The 25,048-nt window shown below is 38.3% G+C and overlaps 1 protein-coding gene across 1 annotated transcript in view; it reads left to right on the top strand.

Moving 5' to 3' along the window:
- Positions 1-2,833: 2,833 nt before the first annotated feature.
- The window catches only part of gabrb4 (gamma-aminobutyric acid type A receptor subunit beta4), an 82,807-nt gene continuing 60,592 nt past the window's right edge, over positions 2,834-25,048 (top strand). Inside the window, exons 1-2 of the mRNA XM_084386915.1 lie at positions 2,834-4,386; positions 6,545-6,639. Coding sequence (XP_084243041.1) covers positions 4,307-4,386; positions 6,545-6,639 — 175 coding nt within the window. The 5' untranslated portion in view covers positions 2,834-4,306. The remainder of the gene's footprint in view (positions 4,387-6,544; positions 6,640-25,048) is intronic.

Below are 25,048 nucleotides of genomic sequence, written 5' to 3'. Positions count from 1 at the left end.
GCATTACCATGAAAAGAGAATACACAAATAAATGAAATGAAATTATAAGGTGCATAATTAATGTATTAAAACTACTTTTAAAATGCATTATACATAAAGGCTTTAAGTAAATTGTTACCAAAGTAAGTAGTAATGCTACTTACGTTACTTTTGCGTTACTTTTTCTCACCTGAGCTGGGTTTGCTTGTTTGGTTCATAATAAAAACAAAAATAAAAAGTTCTAATTTTGGCAAATATAAAGGTCCTTTCACACCAAAAGTGAAATGAATAAGCCTCAGGCAGAAGGAAATACAGATTCATTAGCTGTGCTGCCATTCTGGATTGCAGAAGAATAGGGGAGGAAAGTTCTACGGTGCGTCAGAAATCGTGTGCTTTCTGAGTAGGTACTACATTTGAATTTGATTCTGAGTAATTTGAGACAGAACTTCTTTCGTACTCCACACAGATCATAAACCGTTGAAATTGGATGAGAAATGTAAGTGTTATTGTGTTTTTTGTTGTAAAAAAAAAAAAAAAAAAAAACGCAGCTCCCGGTTTTGTCTTGCACGGACCAACATGACAAACTCGTTGATATATTGCAGAAACAGTCCAAAGATGCCAATGGGGCATCTGTGTATTTTATATGTCTATGACTACAACAACCATCATACTTACACAGCACACACCTCAATCCCAATTTCTCTCCAAGAGGACATGAGAGCTGTCAATCAATAAATGGGAAAACAAAATAATTTGCGTTGCGTTTTTGAAAAAAGTAACTCAGATATTTTGATGTTAATTTAAAAGTAATGCGTTACTTGACTCGTTACTTGAAAAAATTATCTGTTTAAGCACCTTGCGTTACTTGTTATGCGTTACCCCCAACACTGGAAATAAGTGAATGAACTCAGCCATGAAATCATAAATAAGGAACAAGAACAATATAACATACAATTCAATGAGTTTTATAACATACAACTCATCAGTCCTTTGGATGAGACGTTAAACCGAGGTCCTGACTCTCTGTGGTCATTAAAAATCTAGGAGTCATTAAAAAAGAGGAGGGGTTTAACCCAGGCATTCTGGCCAAATTTGCACATTGGCCCCCATCCATCATGGCCTCCTAATCATCCCCATATATATACTGATTGGCTTCATCACTCTGTCTCCTCTACACCAATAAGCTGGTGTGTGGTGGGTTGTTGAGGAGATTCCCCCCTTCAATGTAAAGCGCTTTGAGTGCTGAGAAAATCGCTATATAAATGTAATGAATTATTATTATTATTATTATTATTATTATTATTAATGCAGTTGAAATAAGAGGTGAAATAGCATTAGAACAAGCTAATAAATAAATAATCAAATAAAATATGAAATAACTAAATGAAACAGTTTGTCAGGTTTATGTTCATTTTGTTTGTGTTTTAGTTTGGTTTGCCCTATCTGTTTGCCCATCTGTATTCACTAGTTAGTTTTCTTGGTTTCATGTTACGCACCTGTTTCAGTTTAGAAGCTTTATTAGCTTCCCCTGTGTATTTAAGTCCAGAGTTTGGTTCTGTTCTTGGTCCGGTAATGTCTTGTCTTTTTGCTGCCCTTGGTTATTCGTGTGAGTTCTGGATTATTGTGTTTCATTTGATGAAAAGACTGCTAAAAATCCATTCTACTGCTCATCCTTACCTTAACATGACAATTTAGGCAAGCAATCTATTTTTTAATAATGCCAAGTTGTCCAAGTGAATTGCTAAAACAGAAAGATGTTTGTCATGGCGGGTGAAATGAAAGGAAGCGGAAGGTTGCTTCACTCGTTTTCCCACACTTCTCCACTGGAATTTCCTCTCCAGAACATTAAGCACAACAACAATGGACAGCCCAAGTGAATGACATGGAACATAAGCAGAAAACTGGTTTTAAAGGACAAAAGACGCTTGTAAAAGGTGTCCAGAACAGGTCGCATATATATTTTGGTCTTTTACTTTTTCTACATGATCACTGGGGACTGTTCCAAAATGAAAACAAACGAGATTTAGCTTTCAGTTTTTAGATACAGTATTATGATGTTCTGCTGTAATGATGAAAAAAAAAAAGTATCATAAAAATGTTATTTAAACAACAGTTGCTAGCCCATTTCGTCTTTTAGTGCTGCATGTACTGTAAAATTGCTACATAGGACCTTTTCTATGGTCCTGAAGCCACACTTCCTCAGCTGAGCAAACATGATACTGTCCATGGTCCTAAACTTACTCTTCAGTCATAGCCCTCAGCAAATGTGCATCTGATGGAGCTTTCTTTCAAAGAAGACAATAATGAGCTGTCAAGCAGTATAAACTTAGTTGGATTTATATTTATTGTGATACATGAAAGAGCACTAGTAAGGTTTTAATATTCTCAGAAAAGACAGTTCATTAGGATACCATATACCCAAGTCACTGCCTTGACCACAACCAAGCACACATCTGAATCCACTCCACATTACACCCAGTAAACATATGATGTAAAGTCAGAGGGTGTTACTGATATGGCTTGTAATGCCTCATTAAGCTAATCTTGTAAAGCACAGCTGAACTGCTGCAGATAGTGCTGACGGCCGTCGGTCTCAGCCCTTCACATCAATGTTCCTCACGTTTCAGCGGGGACCGTAAAAGCGCTAAATGGGGGTTGAGGATGTCCACATCACCATTGGGGCCCTCCTGTCCAGGAGATGCAACAGAGAAGCTCCTTTAAATGTGCCACCGAAACACCACTGCTCTGCATCACTGCTAGCATGGTTGCCTAGCAACTAGACAGCAGCAGATGCCTGCATCCCTCATCTACTATGAGTAAAAATACATGGGAAAAATCACACCACTTATATATTTGTGCAATATGCAAAATGATTTTTATAATTTCATTTGTACCTTAATCTTGATATAACATCTCAACCTGCATGTTGGCGTGAGCAAAAAAGTGGCACTGATTTCAAAATCTTATTTGTCCGTCATTATTTACTTTTTTTTTTCTTTTTTTTTGTTGACGTTTCTGAGTTTGTGTTTGTGTTTTTGAGGGTGTGTTGAGCTGAAGAATGTGGAAGAAATGCATGAAAATGCGCCGGGATACTCTCGCAGCATTTTAATAGGTTGCAGCGCGCGAGCCGACAAGTACAGACATCATTCCTCCGCGAGACAAGCGCGTGGACAGACTGCCTTTCCTCTTTAGTTCGCTTTCGCTTTTATTTTTTCAACAAACACCGGCATTTCATTCAGCACATTCAAAGAGGGACCATGTCTTTTACTCTTCTTTTGAAATCCAAGCGTGTACGACGGAGATTTATGTTCCAGTCTTGATTATTTTTTACGATTCCTGGAGGTGTTATTGCAATTGAAGTGTGTCATCATTTGCTCTGAACAAGAGCAGGAACATGCTCGGGGATTCAATCGAGAGATAAGGGGGGTTTTCCAGTAGGCTAGACAAAGCTTGGACATTTGCAAGCGTTTTATTGAGATACATACGTTTTTTTTTTTCACCCCGCTTCTGCTTCATATAAGGTTGTACTATGGACTACAAGCTCTGACGTCTGCATCAGATATTCTCTGCTGCATTTCTTTAAATGTGCATCTTTTCTCCCCAGTGACTTTGAGAGGAATATCTCGACCATCAGCAGTAGGGGATGCAGATTTAAAAAAAAAAATTGTCTTCGCCTCCAACCTTTATAGCTGAGGGGGGAAATAAATAGAAATATCACTTACTCTGTGGAGCACCCCCCTCTTTGAAGGAGCATCTCTGGAGCCATGGCTTGCCCACAGCTTTGGACCTGGAAATTGCGACGACAGGTGTAGAAGAAGATTGATTCTCTTCCATTTTTTTTTTTTTTTTTTTTTTTTTTTTTTCATCATCTTATCTTTATTTATTTTTCTCCATGTTTTGGTTGAAGAAGACTTTCCAGCACTTTCCCAGAAGTCCAGTCGAAGCTGAGAGAGATGTCTGATCTTCTGGTTTTGATCGAGGGGGTCTCTGACCTGCACGGATTTCCATAGCTGAAGAAAAAAAACAACTGGGACCCATTAAATATTTTCTGTAATTTTTTTATTTTTGTATTTATTTATTTTTATTTTATTTTGCGGGGCCATCACACATGTGTGCATTGGTGCTTTGATCTCTGTCATTCATTTGGCCTTTTTTTCCCTCCCATCCCCTTCTGTTGGATTCTTTTGGATTATTATTTTTTTGGGGGGGTTGTTTGTTTGTTTGTTTTTGTTTTGCTTTGCTTTTTTGTTTGTTTGTTTGTTTGTTTTACATCAGTTTGGAGCACAGGCGGTTGGATTACTGAAACTGAATAAACGGATTTGTGGAAATGTTGGGTCCTCAAGAAGACAAATTATGTGGAATTGTTTCTGCTCTGGCGGCTTTGTCCTTTGTCTGCTTTGTACAAAGGTAAGAAAATGAAAATATTGGAAATGATGACTATTGGATTGGATGAATGAGTGTATTGGTCAAATCCCAACAGACACGCACATGATTCAGTGATAGGGATATAGCGTACAAAATGTTTAATTTCCTATGCCTTTTTTTTTTTTTTTTTACCTGAATAAACTGTCGAATTGTGTGTGTGCAGTGTCTAATAGAGAGAGAGAGAGAGAGAGAGAGAGAGAGAGAGAGAGAGAGAGGGGGAGAGAATCATAGGCTATGTGAGAAACAGTTATTTCAATTCTGCAGCGCATATAGGCCTGTTATTGAAAACCAACTATTTTTCTTTAGAATCTGTCATGTCTTTTGTTTGTCGATTATATATTATTCTCCTTTGAAAATAATAATTCAAAATAATAATAATAATTTCCCTGTCCAGTTAAACAGTAAATTATTTAATTATTAGCTAATTGAATATATATATATATATATATATATATATATATATATATATATATATATATATATATATATATATATATTTCTAAATACTCATACTGCATTCTCCATCCACTTGGCCCAGTGATTTAACAGTGACATCTCGGTATTCTGGCATCAATTAAAATCAGGGCATGACAGAGCTATGTTTTGAATCGCATTTAATATATATATATATATATCTTTATGCAATGATCCACTGAGTGAAATATACATTTACAAATGATCAGTGCTTTTCTTCTGATCCACCCCCACCCATACCACCATGTCACTGGCGTTAGAAGAGATCCATCATCACTCAGCCAATAAGAATAAAAACGACGACGCCTATTAGTCAATAATGGTTAATGACATGTGTTCGCTGGTGATCATTGAGATGCGACGTGGCTTTGAAGCCTCAGAGGCCGAAGACACATCTTTTATCCATCTCATACTGTGTATGTGTAAACACCTGTAAGACAAATGACAAGCTTTGTTATATGTTAAACACTGCTGTCTTTACTCATCGCATGTCGTGATTATTATGATTTTCACTAAACCTAATTGAAATCAAGTGGTGGCCTAAAACCCAATGCCTTCCATTTTGACGTTATACTATTTTCATTTCAAGTGCAGTGTGCATGGCTGAGGTATGGAATTTTCAAATGCATTAGTTTGAAGCCACATAGGCTTTTTCATGTGCAAATTATTAGTTGTCAAACAATAACATATGCCTCTAAACAGGGGTTTTGAACCTTTGACCTACAGGTTCAACAAGGGACTCCCAACACTTTCAAATTCGTTTTCATGAATAATATTAACATTATCAAACATCATTACACACATTGAGACAACAATTCATAATATGTAGATACATTTTTTCTTCATTTTTAAAGGTAACACTACATATTTTTCGTAAGCAGACATGTCCATAACGTGTAACGTTATACTACATCGAAAACTATTTTATTTAAAAATGATTATGCATACACATATTAGTTGAGACTGTGTAGAATATTTGCTCTTTTCAAAATGTGTCTGTCATACCACAAAATGATCTACAATGAACTAGTGAAGGCCAAATTGTAAAAATGTGAACCTAAATTTTAAAATGTCTTTTAAACATTGATATAAATTTTATCCTAAAATCTTGATGTTGATTAAAAAAAGGAATATGTTATGCGTCAACTACCCATCTGTTGACAGAGCCTCAGGGGCCCCAGGACCCCGAGTTAAAAAACCCTGGCTCTGGACTGCATGTTTGAACCAGATAAACCCAGTCATGCCAGTTGTCAAAGTTACATGTTGACCTGACCACCCCCATATGAAAGTATGATGTTTGAGTGTTTTTGTTATAATTTCAGCAACAGGACACAGTCGTGCACAGTCATTATTAGATGTTTCTGTTTAAGATCCAATTGCGCTTTCAGTAACACTTTATGTTCTGTAAAACAATAAATTATTCAATCACATAGATTTATGTTAATGATTATGTGGTGGTTATATTGATCTAAAGATAAGCCTCTTCGGATTGGCAATTACGCCAAACATTCTCAGTCTGTCTGAATGAAAACAAAATGCATTGCTAATAAACGATCAAGGATATATGATTCAATTACATCATATGAATGAACAAATTTGCTATAAGCTGTATATTTTGGCTTAGCTGAATTTTGACAAAAAGCACTCTCAATTCTCTCTCTTGCAGCACCTCCACCGGAAATACCGGAATATCTGTGGCCAAGACGACAGTGGACAAATTGCTGAAGGGATATGACATCCGTCTCCGGCCAGACTTCGGAGGTACACATGATCCTTTCTTAAAAACGTATTCCTATACTCTCACCAGTCAGTCGCTATCAGAGAAATCACTTATCTGGAGTCTAGTGATAAACATTATCATTGGCAAATGCAGTACTGTATGTGTATAAAAAATATAGTGCTATGTTTTCCGCATTGCACATCTGATCATAAATCTCCTGTGTAGGAAGGTTTTCAAAACTTGCTGGTTTGTTGCTCATGATCTCATGTAAAGATGGAATATAAAGTGACTGTATGAAGGCAGACATTTTCAAGAAATTGCTGAAACATCTCATGGTTTAATAGCATCAATTTCAAGGTTAGGCAAAGAAAACAAGGAGCTATTTGGGATGGAAAGGCACTTTGTACTCTTGTATCCCGTATTTATTTATTTATTTTCCCCCGGACCCCTCCTTTCCTATAAAAAGTTGTGTGGGTACAGTTTTCACAAAGGCTGAGCACACAGTTTTAGGTTGCAGCTCATGGTCCATATTTCTGCACACGTTCACATTGTTGAAGGACAACGAGATGCTTTTCGAACCACAAAGTCGGGGGGAATTTTTGTTTCACGGCAACTAGAAGTTGGCTTGTCTGGCTATTCATCACAAGCATTCTGTTTGACCCTGATAATGCAAAGAGACTATACATTTGCTACAGAATGTACTTTTCAATTCAGCTTTAATTTGCAGCTCTCCTTCATCTATCTAATTGTATGTCAATGTTTGCCACTATTTAAATATCATATGTGTATTATTATTTATGTTTTTTTGTCAATATTTGATAGAATGTTTTTACCATAGATTTGCCTTTTTGGCCTTTTGGAATTTGCTGGTAGAGATGACAAGTCCGATATAGAATTCATCTGATTTGCTGTATTTCAGGACACATTGACCAATTGACCGTTCGCAAAGACCCGCCCCCTTTAGTTACTGTTGCTATGTCCGACAAGCCACGCTGCTCTCACGCCACACCATGTTCTCACGCAGTGAAAAATACATTGCGGAGGAGAGAGGACACTAACAACGCGCTGACAACGCACTGACAGACAGGACAGACCAGGTTGCTTTTGATATAAAACAAAGTCTCACCTTTCAAATTTGGTCATTTTTTAAAAAGAAATTTAAACAATAAATACCAGTTTGTGGCTCTTCAATGTGTCTGACAGATCGCTGTAGAGCCTCAGTTAAAGCTGCTCGTGAACCGATCATCTCTTCCTTCTAGTTAATTTGTAGCATCAAATAAACATGAATGAACATAGGAAGGAATGTTGTTTTAACCGCAGAAAGATGTCAGTACACACTGTTTTTCATCCTCCGACGTTTATCTACTAACTCTCCTGACTGCTTTGTCCGACAAAAATGGCGGATGGCGGATTATGATTGGTCAGATCGCCTGTCAATCAAACTCCCTGCGAAGGGTCAATTGGAGATCATTTACATGTTCTCTATTCTCTTCAACACCATTTTTACACCACACAAAGGATTTTTGAATCGTTTCACCAGGAGTGATGGCCCCTCCACAGAGCACTGATACAGCGCTGCACGTTTGTATTGGGAGCAGCATCCACTCTGATGCAGGCCAGGGAACTGTAGTCTATCACATACTGATAATTCTATCATCAGTCAGAGCCCAAGTCTCCTGACACAACTGCTGACCAACTTCAGCATTGGAGCACCGTGCATTTTAATTGGACCCAGACCGCAGCTACGCTAGCCAAAGAGAGAGAGAGAGAGAGAGAGAGAGAGAGAGATGGGGGGGCGGGGGGTGAAGAGGGCAGAGAGGAGGGAGATGGAGAGAAAGAAAGAGGCCAGTTAGGTTGTCGGGAAACCAGGCTGCCCTAAAAGAGTTTCATCTCTCTGGCCGGCTAGAGGGATAGCCGCGGGGTTTGGCCGTGGTGTATTTGTGTGTGTGTGTGTGTGTGTGTGTGTGTGTGCATCCCAAGTCACATCACAACACACATGAAGGCAAAGCCTGCTTACACACACATGAATTCACACAAAAACTGCGCAAAAAATAATAATAATAATGCCATTAACAAAATATCCACAAGCAAGTTTAATGAACCTCTAAATGTACTGAAATTGCGTTGCACATTGCGTTTTTTAAAGGCATTGTCATTTTTTTTTTGTGCAAATGTCTTATTATAGATTGCACCTTCCAATTTTCTGACAAAATTAACACTGCAAATGCCAAATTTCAATTCCATTTAGCAGGCTTGATATATAGATTTGGTGCTCAAAATTTTCATTTGTTTAAATATCATAAAGGTACTGATTATTAAATGGTTATACAGTTTGGATATCTAGTTGACTTCCATGTGCCTCAAACAAAACTGACTATTATTAAAGTGCATATATTTTGCTCATTTAAATTAATTATTTTACGTTATTTATTTATTTATTTTTTGGGGGGCGGGGGGTCTGCTTGAATATATTTACATGATTTAAAGTTCAAAAATGCATTGCCGTTTTTCTCAGTCTCTATGGTTTCATTGCTCAGATCACAGTTGAAATTCTCAAAACTACTTGTTCAAACTCCACATCATATAGTCACTTGTGCACATCATAAAAGCAATTTATCATTCTTTTGAACAAACTTCCAGTGCTTTGGTACGCTCATGCAATGATTATGTACAATTGTCTGCTGTTTCCTACATTATCAATTCCTTATGTCATGTTGATCATAATACATAATACTGGTTCTCTGTTGAATAGTATTATCCCTCAAAACATCTAGGCATTAGTTAATTGCGCAAGTCATTAAATGCAGAATGGTTGAACTAGTTGTCATAATCTGTCAAGCATATTTTCTATACATTTCTATTAGATTTTTTGTTTTTGTTTTAATGTGTCCTGAATTGATGAACTGCACAGATGAATCTTGAATTGAACTAATAAAGGGGAATGTAACGCATTAGATCAACCAGCTCAGAGGGTGCATCTCTGGTAGACAGAGAACAACACTGGTACAAATTCTGATAATAGAAGAACAACAGAGAAATTAACAGGGTCAACAGCCGGGAAGAAGAAGAGGAGTATAAGGATGCTTGGAGGAAGGGTAGAGAGGCAAAACAGTTGAAGAGTTAGAAAAGGCCAATGACGTACTGTACTGTAGGCACATTTCCGATAAAATGAAGGCCACTATTGTGTACTATGTTCTCAATCATGGCGTTTCAATGGCAGAGGCTGGTCGAGCGGGGCAGCCAAATGTTGAGATAACAACTGTGTCCTCAATCATTCAAACGTTCCTTAGACAGAACAGAACAGGTATGTAATCCAACAATGTGCACTCTTCTGTAATACTGTGTACTTACTGTAATTCTGTAATGCTTTATGTTACAGTAGTCCACTCACATTTTACAGTATACAGTAAATATACTTATACAGATACACGCATATATTATAGAGATACATACATGTCTTGTCTCTTTCTTTGACATTTTACTGTAATTTGTTGTCAGAGAAACAGTAAAAGCGAAACAGACCAGTCTCTTGCTATCAATATCTTATACGCTAAATTTGTACAGTTGAAATTAATCTTTGCCATACACAAAAAGTGCCACCTTGTGCATTTTCAGTTAGTCATCAAAACCATCGTCAGGAAATACTGTCAGAGTATTCACTGTTATTAACAACATGGCTAAGCATTTTGACTATCTTGTTTGTGAACAATGACGCAAGGACTTATTCTGATGGCACTGATAATGTTCATTGACATAAATTGATGAACTATTGATTTGTTACAGGCTTTTGTAGGTAATCCATTGTGTGGTGACTGGTTTGCATAGTTAAGGATGATACGAGGAAATTAACCAAAGCGACTGAGAAAAACTGTATTTTCTCATACTATACATTGTATAGTCATACAGATACACTGTATAGTACAAAATAGTTTTTTTTTTTTTTTTAAAGGGATAGTTCACCCAAAAATGTTGTTATCAATTACTCAGTCCAAACTTGTTTGAGTTTCTTTCTGTTGAACAAAAAAGAAGATATTTTAAAGAATGTTGGTGACCAAACAGTTGACTGTAGTTTTTCCTACTATGGGAGTTCATGGCTACCATCAACTGTTTGATTACCAACATTCTTTAAAATATATATATATATTATTTTTTTTTTAACAGAGGAAAGAAACTCATACGGGTTTGGAATGACATGAGGGTGAGTAAATGATGACAACATTTTAATTTTTGGGTGAACTATCCCTTTAAATCAATGTACTCTAACAGACCCACCCACATCCATCCATGTATTTGTTAGTTCCAGTCTTCCTATTGTAGCCATTCTCACCCTGTTAGGGTTCATTGTCTCAGCAGCAGTAGATGATGAGTCATTTTATTCAGCCTTGCTTTACACTCGACTTTGTTGCCCTTCATGGTAGCGTTATAGTTATTGGCTTTGGCTCCAGCTCTCAACAAGTAGCCCATGGGTGTGCTGTACGGTCTGAGAAAGCAACCTGTCTGAGCAGAACTCAAATCGGACTCAGCTTGAGTGGAATACAAAACCCTGCTGCTTTGCTGTCTACTGCCTTGTTTCTTAGGCAATAGCTTGAGTCCTGACTGAAATTTTACTAATACTTGATTTGAAACTCGTTGTAGGCAGCAACGCAGTGAAGCGTAAAAGACTTGTGACTCACAATTGAAGTCAGTATAAAATTAGCATATTGCCAAAGCAATGTTTGCTAAACAAAGACATGATTCTTTTACACTGTAAACATAATACATGGTGCAGACAAATCTTGTGTGACACAGTCCACTTTCAACCACAAAAAAAAAAAAAAAAAAAAAAATCTGTACATTTGTTAATGAAAAAACTATTTAACTATTTAAATGTATCTGTTTATAATCTGAATTTATATCAACTCATTTCACAGTATTTTCTTTGCAAGTGACAATAGTATGGTTAGATGCTATTCATACTTATTGCAAATAGTGGCAGATACTATTTGCTCTTCATTTGTTATAGTACATTCTAAAACCGTATGTAATAACATTCACTGCATATTATTATGTTTATTAAAATCATAAATTGATGCTGACTTATGAGGATCTTACACCGCTATCCCTACATATACCCCTAACCATATTGAAAATTCTGATCGGTCAAGGTGTCCTCGCAGGTCCAGGTTTGTAGTAACATGTGAGTTGCACACATTGCGGTCAATGTGTTAGCCCATCCAGTCAACATCAGGACACCACATCCAGTTTCAATTATAGGCTTATTAAAATCTATAATGAACTTTATATCCACTTTTCAAATGTTTCCTTAATTTTTGCTTAACTCGTTCCCTGCCATTGACGAAAATGTCCGTCATTTGTGAGAAAACGCATTGACAGAATTTTCCGTCTTTCCGTGTTTTAACTGTTATACGCTAGGGGGCGCTATCACAAATCTTCTGAAAGAGTACTGAATCTCCTGATCAAAACAGATGCGAAGAAGATGCAGAAACAAGTGAGATCTCTGCATGCATTAGGGGTGTTGATGGATTCGATCTACTTCATTTTGATCATCATTCTGAATATGATCCAGACGTACTCTTTGTTAAAAACTTGATTTTCTCAGCTTTTTGCTTAAAATTGAGCTTTTTTATGAAACTTACCAACATTCAATTGTTGATTAAAAAAGAATGCATTAAGCTAGAATAAAACAGTTTTTTTTTTTTTTTTTTTTTTTTAGTTTAAAAGCTGAGGGTATGTTCTTTCTTTTGATATGTTGCATGTACAGGAATTGATACAACACAATATTCTGGGGGCCATGAAAAGGGAGAAGAATGGGAATCGGAAAATGGTGGATTCAAACTCGAGTCGTTGCATAAAAAGTTTGTCTTTTGTCATTTTGTCTGGCTTAAATAGACAGTAGTGGGCGGAATTAGTGTAATAAGATGCCTCTGCCAACAAGATGGGCTATTTATGTATTTATTTAACAATAAACCGGTGAGAGATACAAAGACTTGGATAAATGAAAACTTAAAATAGTGGAAGACAGAAACATTACAAATATGTTGAATAACTGGTCCATAGAAAGTTGGACATATAATACAGTATGTAAATTAATATTGTAACCATTCCACTTGCTTTCTGCATAGTAATGGATTATTTTTCTTAGTGAAAGATTTAGGCTAACACAAAATATTTTCAATTCAGAACAATATTTAATGTTTTCCATGTATTTATTTATTAGATAAGCAGCCGTATAATAAGTGAGATAATGTACAACCAGTTGGTCATTGAATGTAACTCAAATGAAACTCCAGGGTTATAACGAACCTGTTGCAAATCCTGATCACCCTGTCTGGGTTTATTTCGCGATCGTGACCAGCCGGCTGTACATGATCTCTTATGTATAAACCTGCAAAGAGTGTAAATATCCCAGTGGAAAAATGACAATGGAAAATGATCATTTTGCTCCATTCAAATGAAACCGAATTCCCCATTGTCTAGAAGAGGAAGACACAGGATTAATTACAGCCTGTGCTGGCCTTATTTACAACCTCAATAATCAGGGCAGCCTCTGAAGGTCTCTGAAGACCTTGAATTTACGAGATTGCTGTTTCTCATTTCAAGTCATCCTCTCTAACAAAGGATACCTTCATGTTCCCAGGTCTGGTTGAGTCTGGATATGTTGTCGGGGCCTGTTTATGTGCTGCCCATAAAAAACATGCTGAAAGTTTAATCAACAGAATGGAACATGAATACAGTTGCCTGGATACGCAACATGTCACACCCGAGGCCATAAATCAACTACATGTTGTTTTTTTTGCAACAGAAAGTCTTCTTTTTTAAAATATTTATAATTATTATTATTAATATTCACAGTATGGAAATAAAATTACTCAAAAACTGATCTTCCTAGGGATCCTCATTATAATGTTAAGATAATTATTAACATAAAAAAAGATACTTTGAAACTGTAGCTTGCCAAGATACAAGCTACTCATTATTTACATAATTTAAAAGCTACAATGGGGGCAATATCTCTAGTTTTTGAATGAATGAACAATCTCCAATAGGTTGACAACCATTAAACTTATACAGATAAATTACATCATAAAACATCATAATTTATTAACTGTGTCCAGAACAGCAGCATTTAACTAAATATTTCACTGTAAAAGAAGACCAAAAACGCACAGAAGGAACTTGAATCAGTAAGAACTATCCAAACAAACCAATACAATAAAATGTGATTCACTACATAAGAGAATTTAAAAGGATAGATCCCCCCTCCCCCCCTCTAAATATATTAATATCTTTCAATTATCTTTATTTATGTTGAACAGAAGAAATAAGCCCATACATGTTTAGAACAACTTGAGGGTGCGTAAGTGAGGACAACATTTTCATTTTTGGGTGAACTATTAAGTTGAACCCACTTGGCTGTTTAGCTCTGTAACACATATTTACTGTATGTGTGAAAATGAAACACAATTACATTCACATACCAGGGTCACACTTCTCTCATTCCTAAATATGTGTGAGCACAAACAAAATATTTACCTGTGTGTGTTTACATTACATAAGCAGTTCATGTTTTCCGGCACCCCTCCAGACATACATCCACCCACCCACACACACACACACACACACACACACACAGGGCATTCTGACAGAACAGCCTCCTTTCTATCGGTCTGTATCAGAGGATGGTTTGACTAAAATTCCTATCACAATCTGCCTGTATGGAAAGCTTCCAATTGAAAGTGTGTGAAAGTATCAATTAACCGCATTTCTCTCTCTGTACTGATTTGGTGACGTGGACACTACTAATGCCAACAGCAATGCTGTGCTGCAAACAAACACTGGAGGAATCCCTTGTTGAAAATGATACTTTTAAAAAGAGTACTTATTACAGAAATAATATACTTCAAAAGAATATGCTTAGCGTGCAAACTAAATGTAATGTTCTCAGGACACTTAATTGCATGTTAATTGCAATTAAATGCAATTATTTGAACTAATGTGTTTGCTTTTTGACACATTTATGTAGCACTTAAGTAGCCCTCATCTCAGTATGTAATTTCATATTCACATCTATTGTCCATGAAAAATGGTCAAAGTGCTTTTGAATGTACTGATAAGCATTTATAATAAATTAAATTGTCATTTCTTTTGAAACTTGCATGTCATGTATTCAAATATATTGGTACATTTGTAATGATGAGGTTGCCATGTATATCAAATAACAATGTAATATCAAATAACACTACAGATAGAATCAATATCAAGTATCACTTGATTACAAATTGTACTTTAAAAGTGTACTTGAGTGTGTTAAGAAACAGTCATGAATGTACTCTCTTTTAAGTACACTTAAATGGCCTTTTATTTCATTAATATTATAATATATGTGAGTATAGTTTTTTATATATATACTTTTAAGATTTGAAGTACACTAAAAGTGCACATTTAATATAATTTGTGAATAAAGTTGTAATTTTTTTCTTCACAAAGGATAGTTCACCCAAAAATTTAAATTCTGTGATCATTTACTCAATCCTTGCCACTGTCGCCTTTGGCCTTTGACCTTTGGCCTTTGGCTTGCTTAGTTGGAGACACTTAATAATATTCAACAATATTATTGATCTGCCTGCATTGACTAGCCTGGGTTTCCCCATACTGCCTTGCTCGCAGCGCGATTCTATTCACGCTGCTATGGCAGTCTGGACACCATGGGACAATTTTTCCCCTGAAAAAGGGAACCAATCACAGAACGGGGAGGGAGCAGCAAGATGATGACGACACCGAAGCAGTTTGTTTATATCAGACTCGACGTTACCTTCTACCCTCATGTTTATCTTGCACAAACGGTAATATTCGCTAAACGCCATCGTGTACAAATAAATATTTGACCCATCGTCTTTTTCCTCGTCGAATTTCTCTCACTCTACATACGTCATCTGGTATAATTGAAGCGATTGGCTATGAGCTACATACAGGCGCATTTGATAGACATTCATAGCGCCCAATAAACGGCTCTGGGCATTCGTAAACCACGCCTCAAATACGAGAAAATGCGCACGTAGTTCCCAGACCAAGTCTCAATGAGACTTGGTCTGACTTTAGCCAGGCTATGCATTGACACCATTAAATGAGAACTGAATTGGATTGAGTCGGACGATGACATCACTGTTCACCAGAGCGGCTATATATATAAATTAACTAAATTAATAACTTAACGTACATATAATAAATAATATTATACTTATTAATAAATAACTTACAACAGAAATGAACCATCACTGAACTATACTTAAACTGGACTATGACACTATTTTCTTCTAGATCTGCTGTACAGCAGAAACAAACTTTGTTGCATTAATTTCCTGTTATCACTGTAAAGCTGCTTTGAAAATATCTGTATTGTAAAGAGCGCTATATAAATAAAGGTGACTTGACTCTCATTTTTATTTCTAACCATATGATTTTTATTTTGTTTTTGTGAAACGCTATAAAATAATTTTAAAGAATTGTAAACTGGTTGCTTTGAGACTTTCAAGATTCAAAAGGATGCTCAAGCCCCATAAATGTATCGTAAAAGCAGTCTACATGATTTGTGCTACACTAAGTCTTCAAAAGCCATACAATATCTTTGTCTGATGAAGAGACAAAAACTGAAATTATGTCATGAAAATCTTGCCTTCTACCCCAGCTCTCAAATTTAATTTACATTTTTTTCAGTTTTTTCTCGTGACTGATCACAATGCACCAGTGTTAATATGTGTATATATATACGATATAAAACCCACATCAGATTACTGTTTATCACACTATGCTGGATTACCTCTCTCTGTCGTCCTGGTACTGAAGCTTTGTATGAACAAGAGGGGTGTCCTGCTCCCTGAAGAATAAGGCCTATAGTCTAAGAGATAGACCATTGAAACGAAACTATGAACAAAAGGCCACTAATTACATTATCTTTGAGGACCTCACCATTTTTCCCAAGATGTAAGTGGCCCCCATGGACTGCAGGAAATCTAATAAAAAGCAGTGGCCTGTAAATTGTAGCAGTAAGTGTTTTTCCTGTGCTGGGTTATCGGCATCTCCTTCAACTTTAGTACTGTGGGCAATGTTTTAAAAGCTTTCAGATCAACACTTTGTAAATTACATTGGAATTTAAAGAAATGTCATGAAAATATATCAGATGTGCTGTAACTATGTAATAAACATGAAATAGAAAACATTTCTAAAGCATTTATAGCTGCTCTGTATCATAATGCTGAGTAAATAGCCATTTTATGCAACTCCAGCTTTCTCCTTAACCAAAACTGAATCACAACCATTTAGAAAAAAATAAAAAAATAAAAAAATTTAGATTAGATTAACAGGGCATATTCTGTTAAAGTGCTCAATAATGTGTCAAGCTTTAGAAGCAAACATATAGGGTTCCTAACTCAATGCCACCACATCTCATAAGTACATTTGCATCGCAGGGCCAATATATAATCCAAATGGTTGCCAAGTCTTAGACAAATAGCAGCGCAGAGTAGCCAGAGGGCAGACCATCTCGTTAGCAGTGTGATTTACTGTCCCTGGCCTTAGACCACTGTGTATGTGTGTGTGTTTGATGATATGTATTCACTCTGATGGAACGTACAAGCTGACACTTCTCCTTCAAGCTTAATGTATTGCTGTGCATTACATGCAACTGTCATGGACAAGGTGCTTTAGATAAATCTTAACTTGGGAGGATGTATATGTCTGTACGCTGTCTTAACGCTGGACAGTATGTTACTGTGATGTACCATTTTCTGAGGCTCAGAAAACCATGTAAAGCTGGTCTGCGATATGATGTCAGATGCTTGTGTAACTTGTGGTTACTTAGCAATACAATGATTTCTCTACTTTTTCCATTTACTATCTCTCACATGTGTACAAGCTTAAAAAAATGGAGTATGTAGTGCTAGTCAAACAGAGGTTATTCTGGGGGTGGGGCATCAGGAATGTGTCACAGCATATTCAAGGGGCTCCATTAAAATGCCAGGAAAATGGACAAACGTGCCTGCTGTGTTTGATTTGGGCATGGAAGGCAGGTTCAAAGAGTCACTGGCCAGTAGCAGAGCTCCCCCAACCTTATGAAGGGGAAGCGCTCTGAAGGGATTTTGTACTAGATGTGCAAATGAGAAAACCTGGCCACCAACTCTCTCCCATCCATCCAGTTTGAGCCCCTCACCCTGGAGACAGCACTTTACAGTAAATCTGGCTGTCATCGCCTCTGAAATGGGTTTTATGGTCTCAGATCCCACCGTTAACAAAGCTTGAAATGGTGGCGACACATCCGTAAAGCTGCGAACATGTACTCTTTTCCCTTAAGAGTGAGTCTACTCTAGGCCTTTGGTTCCCTTTCGAATGGGAATTCGCACTGCATCTATGGGAAAAATATGCTATGGGGAACACCGCATAGCTTCTTGTCAGACACAGTGTCTTGTTCGCCTTCTCAGGGAACCAGGGGTACATTCGTAACGTTTTTCCTCGTGTCTTGATATTAAACCAGGCTAGAGTTACCACATAGACACAATTCTGCTCTCTGCAGGCAAACTACATTTTTAATGGTGTTTTCTAAGACAAGCATCACTACTGTTATTGCTCATTCTTAGGGTTAGTAATCTGAATAAACCTCAAACCTTAAAGATGCATTGATTATTGCTTTGCATAACCAGCTCCATAAGTATGGCTTTTCTGATGTAGTATTGCTCAGTAGTGTAGTACAGCACTGCACTTGCGGAGTGCTTTGGTACGAGTTGCGTAAAACCAGTCTCACAATAAAAGAGCTCAAAGAATTGTCGAAGCAAGCTATAATGGCAACACAATGTAATGTCAATTATCAACTATTTTTGGTAAATCTGCTTGTACCCAAGTGACTGTTTGTTTCAGGGCTTACTTTTCCCTCTAATAATCGTATAGGTACATTTTTGTATGAATTCACATTGTGCGAGTCCATACAAAAATGCCACCTCGTAAAGGAGTAACACCTGTAAGATCGGGTTGAAAATGGCATGGCTGCTTCAGCAAATGCATTATTATCTCATTTATGCATTTTTGAAACACTCGGTTAGGCTTTGGGTAGGATTTAGTGTATTTGGTACATTATTTTCAAACATGATATAGAATTAACTTGGCACCACTCACCGGACATTTCATCTGATTCTGCACTATCTCAGACTTTAAGAGAGAACTGAAAACCCATCTCTTCCTTAAATGCTATTCTTGATTTTGTGGATGATTTTGTGTGTAATGGCGTATTGCTGGATTGATTATTTGCTTGTTCTCTTCTACTTTATTGCTGTATTTTTTCCCATTGTTGTATTGTGAAATGTCCTTGAGTTGGCAGAAAGGTGCTATATAAAATGAACATATTATACAACAACAAAAAACATTGCCAGATTCATGATAATCTGTTTCTGACTGAACTGAACACACTTTTAGTGCCACTCACTTTAACTTTGAAGGTGTCATGAAGCATGGACATGTTTTTCCAATTGAGACTGGGTTGCAGTTCTTTCTCACATGGAACACAAAAGAAGATATTTTAAGACACATTCTTCAAAACATCTCCTTTTGTGTTCCAGAGATGAAAGAAAGTCATACAGGTTTGAAATGCCATGAAGACTCCATGAATCCCTTTAATAAGCAACCAGATGCTCCATGTAGAATAAAAACGTCTTTAATAGGCTACTGATTTGATTTACTGAGTCTCTCCTGAGTGTAAATATATTCTTAAAAAAATATTATTTTTAGTAATGATTTAATGAGGGAAAAAAGACTGAGTGCACATTAATGTTACCTCAAACCATGCGGCTCGTTGGATATCTGACTTATTTCTGCCTGGTGGATAGGGTTGGGTCAAAACGATGGTGAACGGCTTTTTTATTGAAAAAAAAAAATATATATATCTTAAAGTTGAACAATATATTACAATTTTAAAGTATGGTTAAATATATAAATATAAATAAAACACAACAAATTTACATAAATTCACAATAAAACCTTAGCCACCTAACCCAATTACAATAATTTAACACTAAATAACAGTTACAGTACTAATAACAGCAAAGTAGTCTGTATTCTTGGTATGCTACAAACCAGCTTTAAATTTTCAGCAATTCTTTTGCAGAAATATGACGACATTTTTGCCTTCTCTGGCAAAATATGACACCTCTCCAGACTTATTGCATGTCCTGCACAAGGTGAGCGTTATTTTAGAATGTATCACCTTAAATGCTGTGACGCAAAACCCCTTGTGGAAGAAGAACGGCGTCATGTTTACAACCGCGACAATGAGCGCTCATCAGGATCAACTGAATGCTGGATGTGAAGTTCGCGGCTCTATTGTTGCAGTAAACTTGCACAATGTTCTTGAATGAATAATTTATTAGATGTACGCAGGTCTGTTGTTGTAGGGACATCGACTTCACATTTTCACACTAAACATGACTCGGAACAAAACGAACTGTGATTGGTTGCGTTACATGTCAGTCAGTCCTTGGCTGATATGTTTTATTCTTGCTTGTAAGTAAATGTATTTTGTCATTTAAGAAACCTTTATAATGATCATCATATATGTTAGTTGATCTAACGCCCATTGTTCGCCATGTTAGTACGCACCGCAGTTCAGAGTATTGTATCTGTCAGATTTAGCCTACAACACGACAATTCATCCACTTCTCCCGAAATACATAAAAGTAAGTGACCGGTGAAATGTGAGAAGAACAGAGTACATTTTATAGTTACCTAGTACCTACAATGTGTATCTAAACACGGCATCAATTTATAATTGAAAGGATTGTTTTTGCCGATTCCATAGACTATGCGGTGTTTTGCTAGTACTTATGTGTATTTAAATGTCTGAAACCTAAAATAAACCTTATGTGGTTGAAAACACTGAATAGTTGTGATATATGACAGCGCAGCGTCTGTCTCTGGCTCAGCGCCAGCCAATGTGCGAACGTAGATTTGAATTTAGCAGTTGATGATCATGCAATGCACTGAACGTTCTAATCACACCGGTGTGATCAATCGTACGCGTTAAAGGGTAAACTAGCGATCACATGCGGTAATGATGCTGTGATTCAGTCCGGTTACATACTCGTTACTTGGGTACCGGTTCCATATCGGTACCGGCTTCGGTACCCAACCCTACTGGTGGACAATAAGGGGCCATTTTCGCAACATCATTTTCAACTAAAAACTGATTTTTTCAAAATGTTTTTGGTCGTTCATTTACATGACAATAGTGTTATGGGGGCCGGAAAATGCAAACTTTTGAAAACGGATTTCAAAGTGCAAATCTTTGAAAACAGTACCGTTTTTGTCTCTGTGTAAACTACAAAAATGCAAATTTGTGAAACGGTGACATTCATGTGCATGGGCATTACGTGTTCAGTCTATAGGTGCAAAGTGTTTCTTTACAAAGTGACATCGCCAACTACTGGCCAGGCATGTAAAGTATAATACAGCGTTTTAATCCCTGTGAATGGGGATCGTTTTTACAATGTTCTCATCTTTACGCGAAACATGCAAAGGAAAAACTTTTCCGGTTTTAGTACATCGTTGTCGTGTTAATGTACCCTAAATCTAGCAAAACAATTCCATAGACCTAAACTGAAGGAGAGACACAAGAGACCAGCATGTCATAGATATTTGGGGTGGGCTTTTTTGATTTAAGCCACTAAGCAATCACCTACTGTAGCAGTAGCATAAAAACAACACAGTGCAGAGAGAAAAGTTGAAACACTCTGATATGTTGAACATTACATCATGTTGCTGCAGTGGGTTCGCTCCCACCTATGGTTTAGGTTGTCATGGACACCAGTGCATTCTCTAAATAGTTTGCACTAACTGCTAACACACTGCCATCTTGCAGACACTTGCCTTCATGAGGTCAGACTAGAGTCAGATGGCAAGAGAGGCTGCAGTTTTAGATGGAAAGTCTTCGAAAGAAGACTGGGTGGAAGTCTTAACCCTTTGGTGCCTACAAGCACACTGGTGTGATTAGAACGTTCAGTGCTATTGTGCCTGTAGTTTGGCACATGACCAGCTTTTTTTGTGTTGCCATGGAAATAATGAGGTGATACATTTTAAAATTAGGTTCACCTTAAAAAAGCACACTCTGGGGGCCTTTAGTTAGAACATTTTTGTGTGAAAATTGGTGGTTGGTAACCGGCCAGTAAAATTCTGTGCTAAATGTCATTCGGTATTGTTCTGAACAACTGCCTCTGGTAGGATCAGTACAACTGCAGTGGCCAATCACCTGATAAACACAGTCACCAGTTATTAAATAAATAATGTAAAAATTTTTGAAAGATTGGTTGGCATGTGCTCTCATTTACAGTGTTCATACAGGAGACACCTATTGTAATCTGTTGTAATCATTTTAATTTATATATTTATTTTATGTATTTATTTTTAATTTGGGGGAGAAATATGGCTGGGAAAGGTTTTTTGTAAGAATAACCCTATAATTATGATTATTATTATTATTATTATTATTATCATTATTATTATTAGTAGTAGTATTATTAGTAGTAGTAATAATAGTATTTGAGTCCACATTATGCCCATGTGGTCCGGGTATATTACATGAGAAAGTCAGCTCATCCTGGGAAAAGAGATACAATTAATAAAATGCAACGACCCCCCAACAGTTAAGCTATGAGTTTGATAAACCCGCATGACTCAAAGTGTTCTGCGACCACACTGTGCCTCACAGGGGACACACTCCCATATCCAAGGACAACTGCTCACCGCAAAATCTCCCCTAATTGCTGACATCTTTCCCAGCTGGCATAAAGTCTCTTAATTAATAATGAATACACCTACAATGCTTCAGCTAGTTTCCCTATTAATTAACTTGACTCCTGCAAGCAGCCACACGGTTTCTCTCCCATGTCCCGGCGCTTTAAAGAAAAGGAGCTTTTTAGGCGTGTGTGGGCTGAAAGAGCATCAACGCTGGATGCGAAAGTAGCGCGCATTCAGCACAAAAGTGCGGCATTGTCAGAGCTGGGCGATAAATGGACGAGCAGAGCACGGATGATCTCTATCCCGATGAGCAGAGAATGTCTTCTGATTTATGGGGGAAAGAGCCAGTCGAAGAGAAAATGCTTGAGGAGGCTGTTCCTTTTGCTTTATCTCATGCTGCAGTCCTCTTTTTACTAGATGAACATGCTATGTGTGTGTGTGTTAGGCAGTTATGCTTGAAAGGAGAATAAGGAGACCTATTAGCAGGCACGTAACCACAGAAAGCACACTTCATTGTTCACCAACAAACTGCATGTTTGACGAGACTCGCTGCAGGTGAAGGCGCATCACAATAACACTCATCCCCACGGGACCCTGTTCGCACCCCCGGTGATGGATGGGGAAGACTAGTCCTTGGGAATCAGAAGGGATCAGTCAAGGACAGGATACGGCCCTGTGATCGTTTCAGATAAATACACAGTGAAAGACATGTCATTTACCGCAGGGCCTGAGATGGATGCGTCTGGCTCAGTGGCCAGGAAGCATGTTTAAAAACCCATTTCATTATTATACCTCTACAGAGCCTTTGGGAACCATTGACCTTCCGGGTGCATTTAGAACAACTGACACACCGATGACACTAAATGTACACTAGGGTGGCCATCCATCCGGTTTTAGGTTGGACAGTCCAGTTTTGAAATAACGTGTGCCTACCAGCTCAGCCTTGAGCTGGATACTCATTTGTCCTCCTTTTAAGATCATCATTATTTTATACATTATCCGATGGTATATGATTAATAAATAAATAATAGGTTACACTTTATTTCGATGGTCCCCTTTATATTTTAACTATAAGTAACTTTGCAACTACATGTCAAAGACCAGTAATTCAAGTAGTAGATTGTTTGTAGACTATAGGTTAGGGTTCGGGTAAGTAGAATAAGTTGACATGTAGTTGCAAAGTTCCCTTTCGTTCAGTCAATACTCGCCGCCAAGGGCGCCCTCTCGCCCGGCCCCAGCAGCAGCCTCCACCCGCGCCACACCATGGAGGTGGCCGCAGGAAGGCGCCCCAGACGGCGCTCCTGAGACGGGCTGCTCAGAGATGGCAATCAGTTCTTTTCAGGAGATGGTAGAAGGACTACTCCTTCCCCCGGCCCTCCTTTTCTCAGTATGGAAATCGACTCGGTTGCGAGCGAGCGCGCGCATTCACTGCTGACTTGCCTGAGACAGTTCGAGGGCAAGAGTGCAGTTCCACTGAAGTTATTTCAGAGGCTCCTGGGGCATATGTCATCCGCAGCCGCGCCACTCGGATTGCTTCATATGAGACCGCTTCAGCACTGGCCTCGTGATCGAGTCCCGAGGTGGGCATGGCAACCGGGCACGCTCCGAGTACCAGTTACTCCAACCTGCTGTCAGACCTTCACCCCGTGGACGAACATCAGCTTTCTATGGGCCGGTGTGCCCTTAGAACGAGTTTCCAGTCATGTTGTTGTGTCAACAGATGCCTCCACCATGGGCTGGGGTGCCATGTGCAATGGACATGCTGCTGCGGGCTCCTGGATAGGACCTCAGCGCCTTTGGCATGTCAATTGCCTCGAGTTGCTGGCGGTACGTTTGGCTCTGCACCGCTTCCGTGCATTGCTGGAGCCATTCACATCCCGGGAGAGTTGAACCGTGCAGCCGACGAGCTCTCGTATTCCCCTTTTCCACCAAAAAAGAACTGGTTCGGAACTGGTGTTGGTTCAAAGTTGGTTCAACTTGCGAACCTTCTCAGAACCTGTTTGCTTTTCCACTGACTAGAGAGCCCAGCGAACGACGTCGTTACGTCACTGTGTACGTTGCCATACATCTTAGCTTTCCCAACTTAAAGCATAACAATTACAATGTTGGACTACATTGTCTTTCTGCAAATGTTTCTCCTGGCTTTGCAACCCTATATTGGGGTCAGAAGAAGACGTTTAGAACACATTTGTCCTGCTCGTCTGGATTACTATAGACGGAGGTTACGTTCGAGAAGAAGTTCGACAATAACCCCCGCCCCCATCCCCCGACGTAAGCATGACGTGGTAAAAGAACGGTTCTAGTCCAGCAAAGAGTTGGTGCCACTCTGGAACCAATTTTCCTGGCCGAGAACCGGTTCTTTGGCTGTCGAAACACAAAGAACTGATTCGCGAGTAGGCACCGGCTCCGAACCGGCACCAGCAGTGCCTTGGTGGAAAAGGGGTAACAGTTTCAGCCACTTCCTGGAGAATGGAGACTCCATCCCCAGACGGTTCAGCTGATTTGGGAACAGTTCGGCGACGCACAGGTAGATATGTTTGCCTCCCACGACTCTTCCCATTGCAGCCTGTCTTACTCCCTGACCGAGGGCACACTCGGAACGGATGCTCTGGCGCACATCTGGCCGCGGGGCCTCCGCAAGTATCCGTTTCCCCCAGTGAGCCTTCTTGCACAGACTCT

This window comes from Rutilus rutilus (genome assembly GCF_951802725.1).
Source record: "Rutilus rutilus genome assembly, chromosome: 18".
Taxonomy (NCBI): Eukaryota; Metazoa; Chordata; class Actinopteri; order Cypriniformes; family Leuciscidae; genus Rutilus; species Rutilus rutilus.
This window is presented reverse-complemented; position numbering and strand designations above follow the sequence as displayed.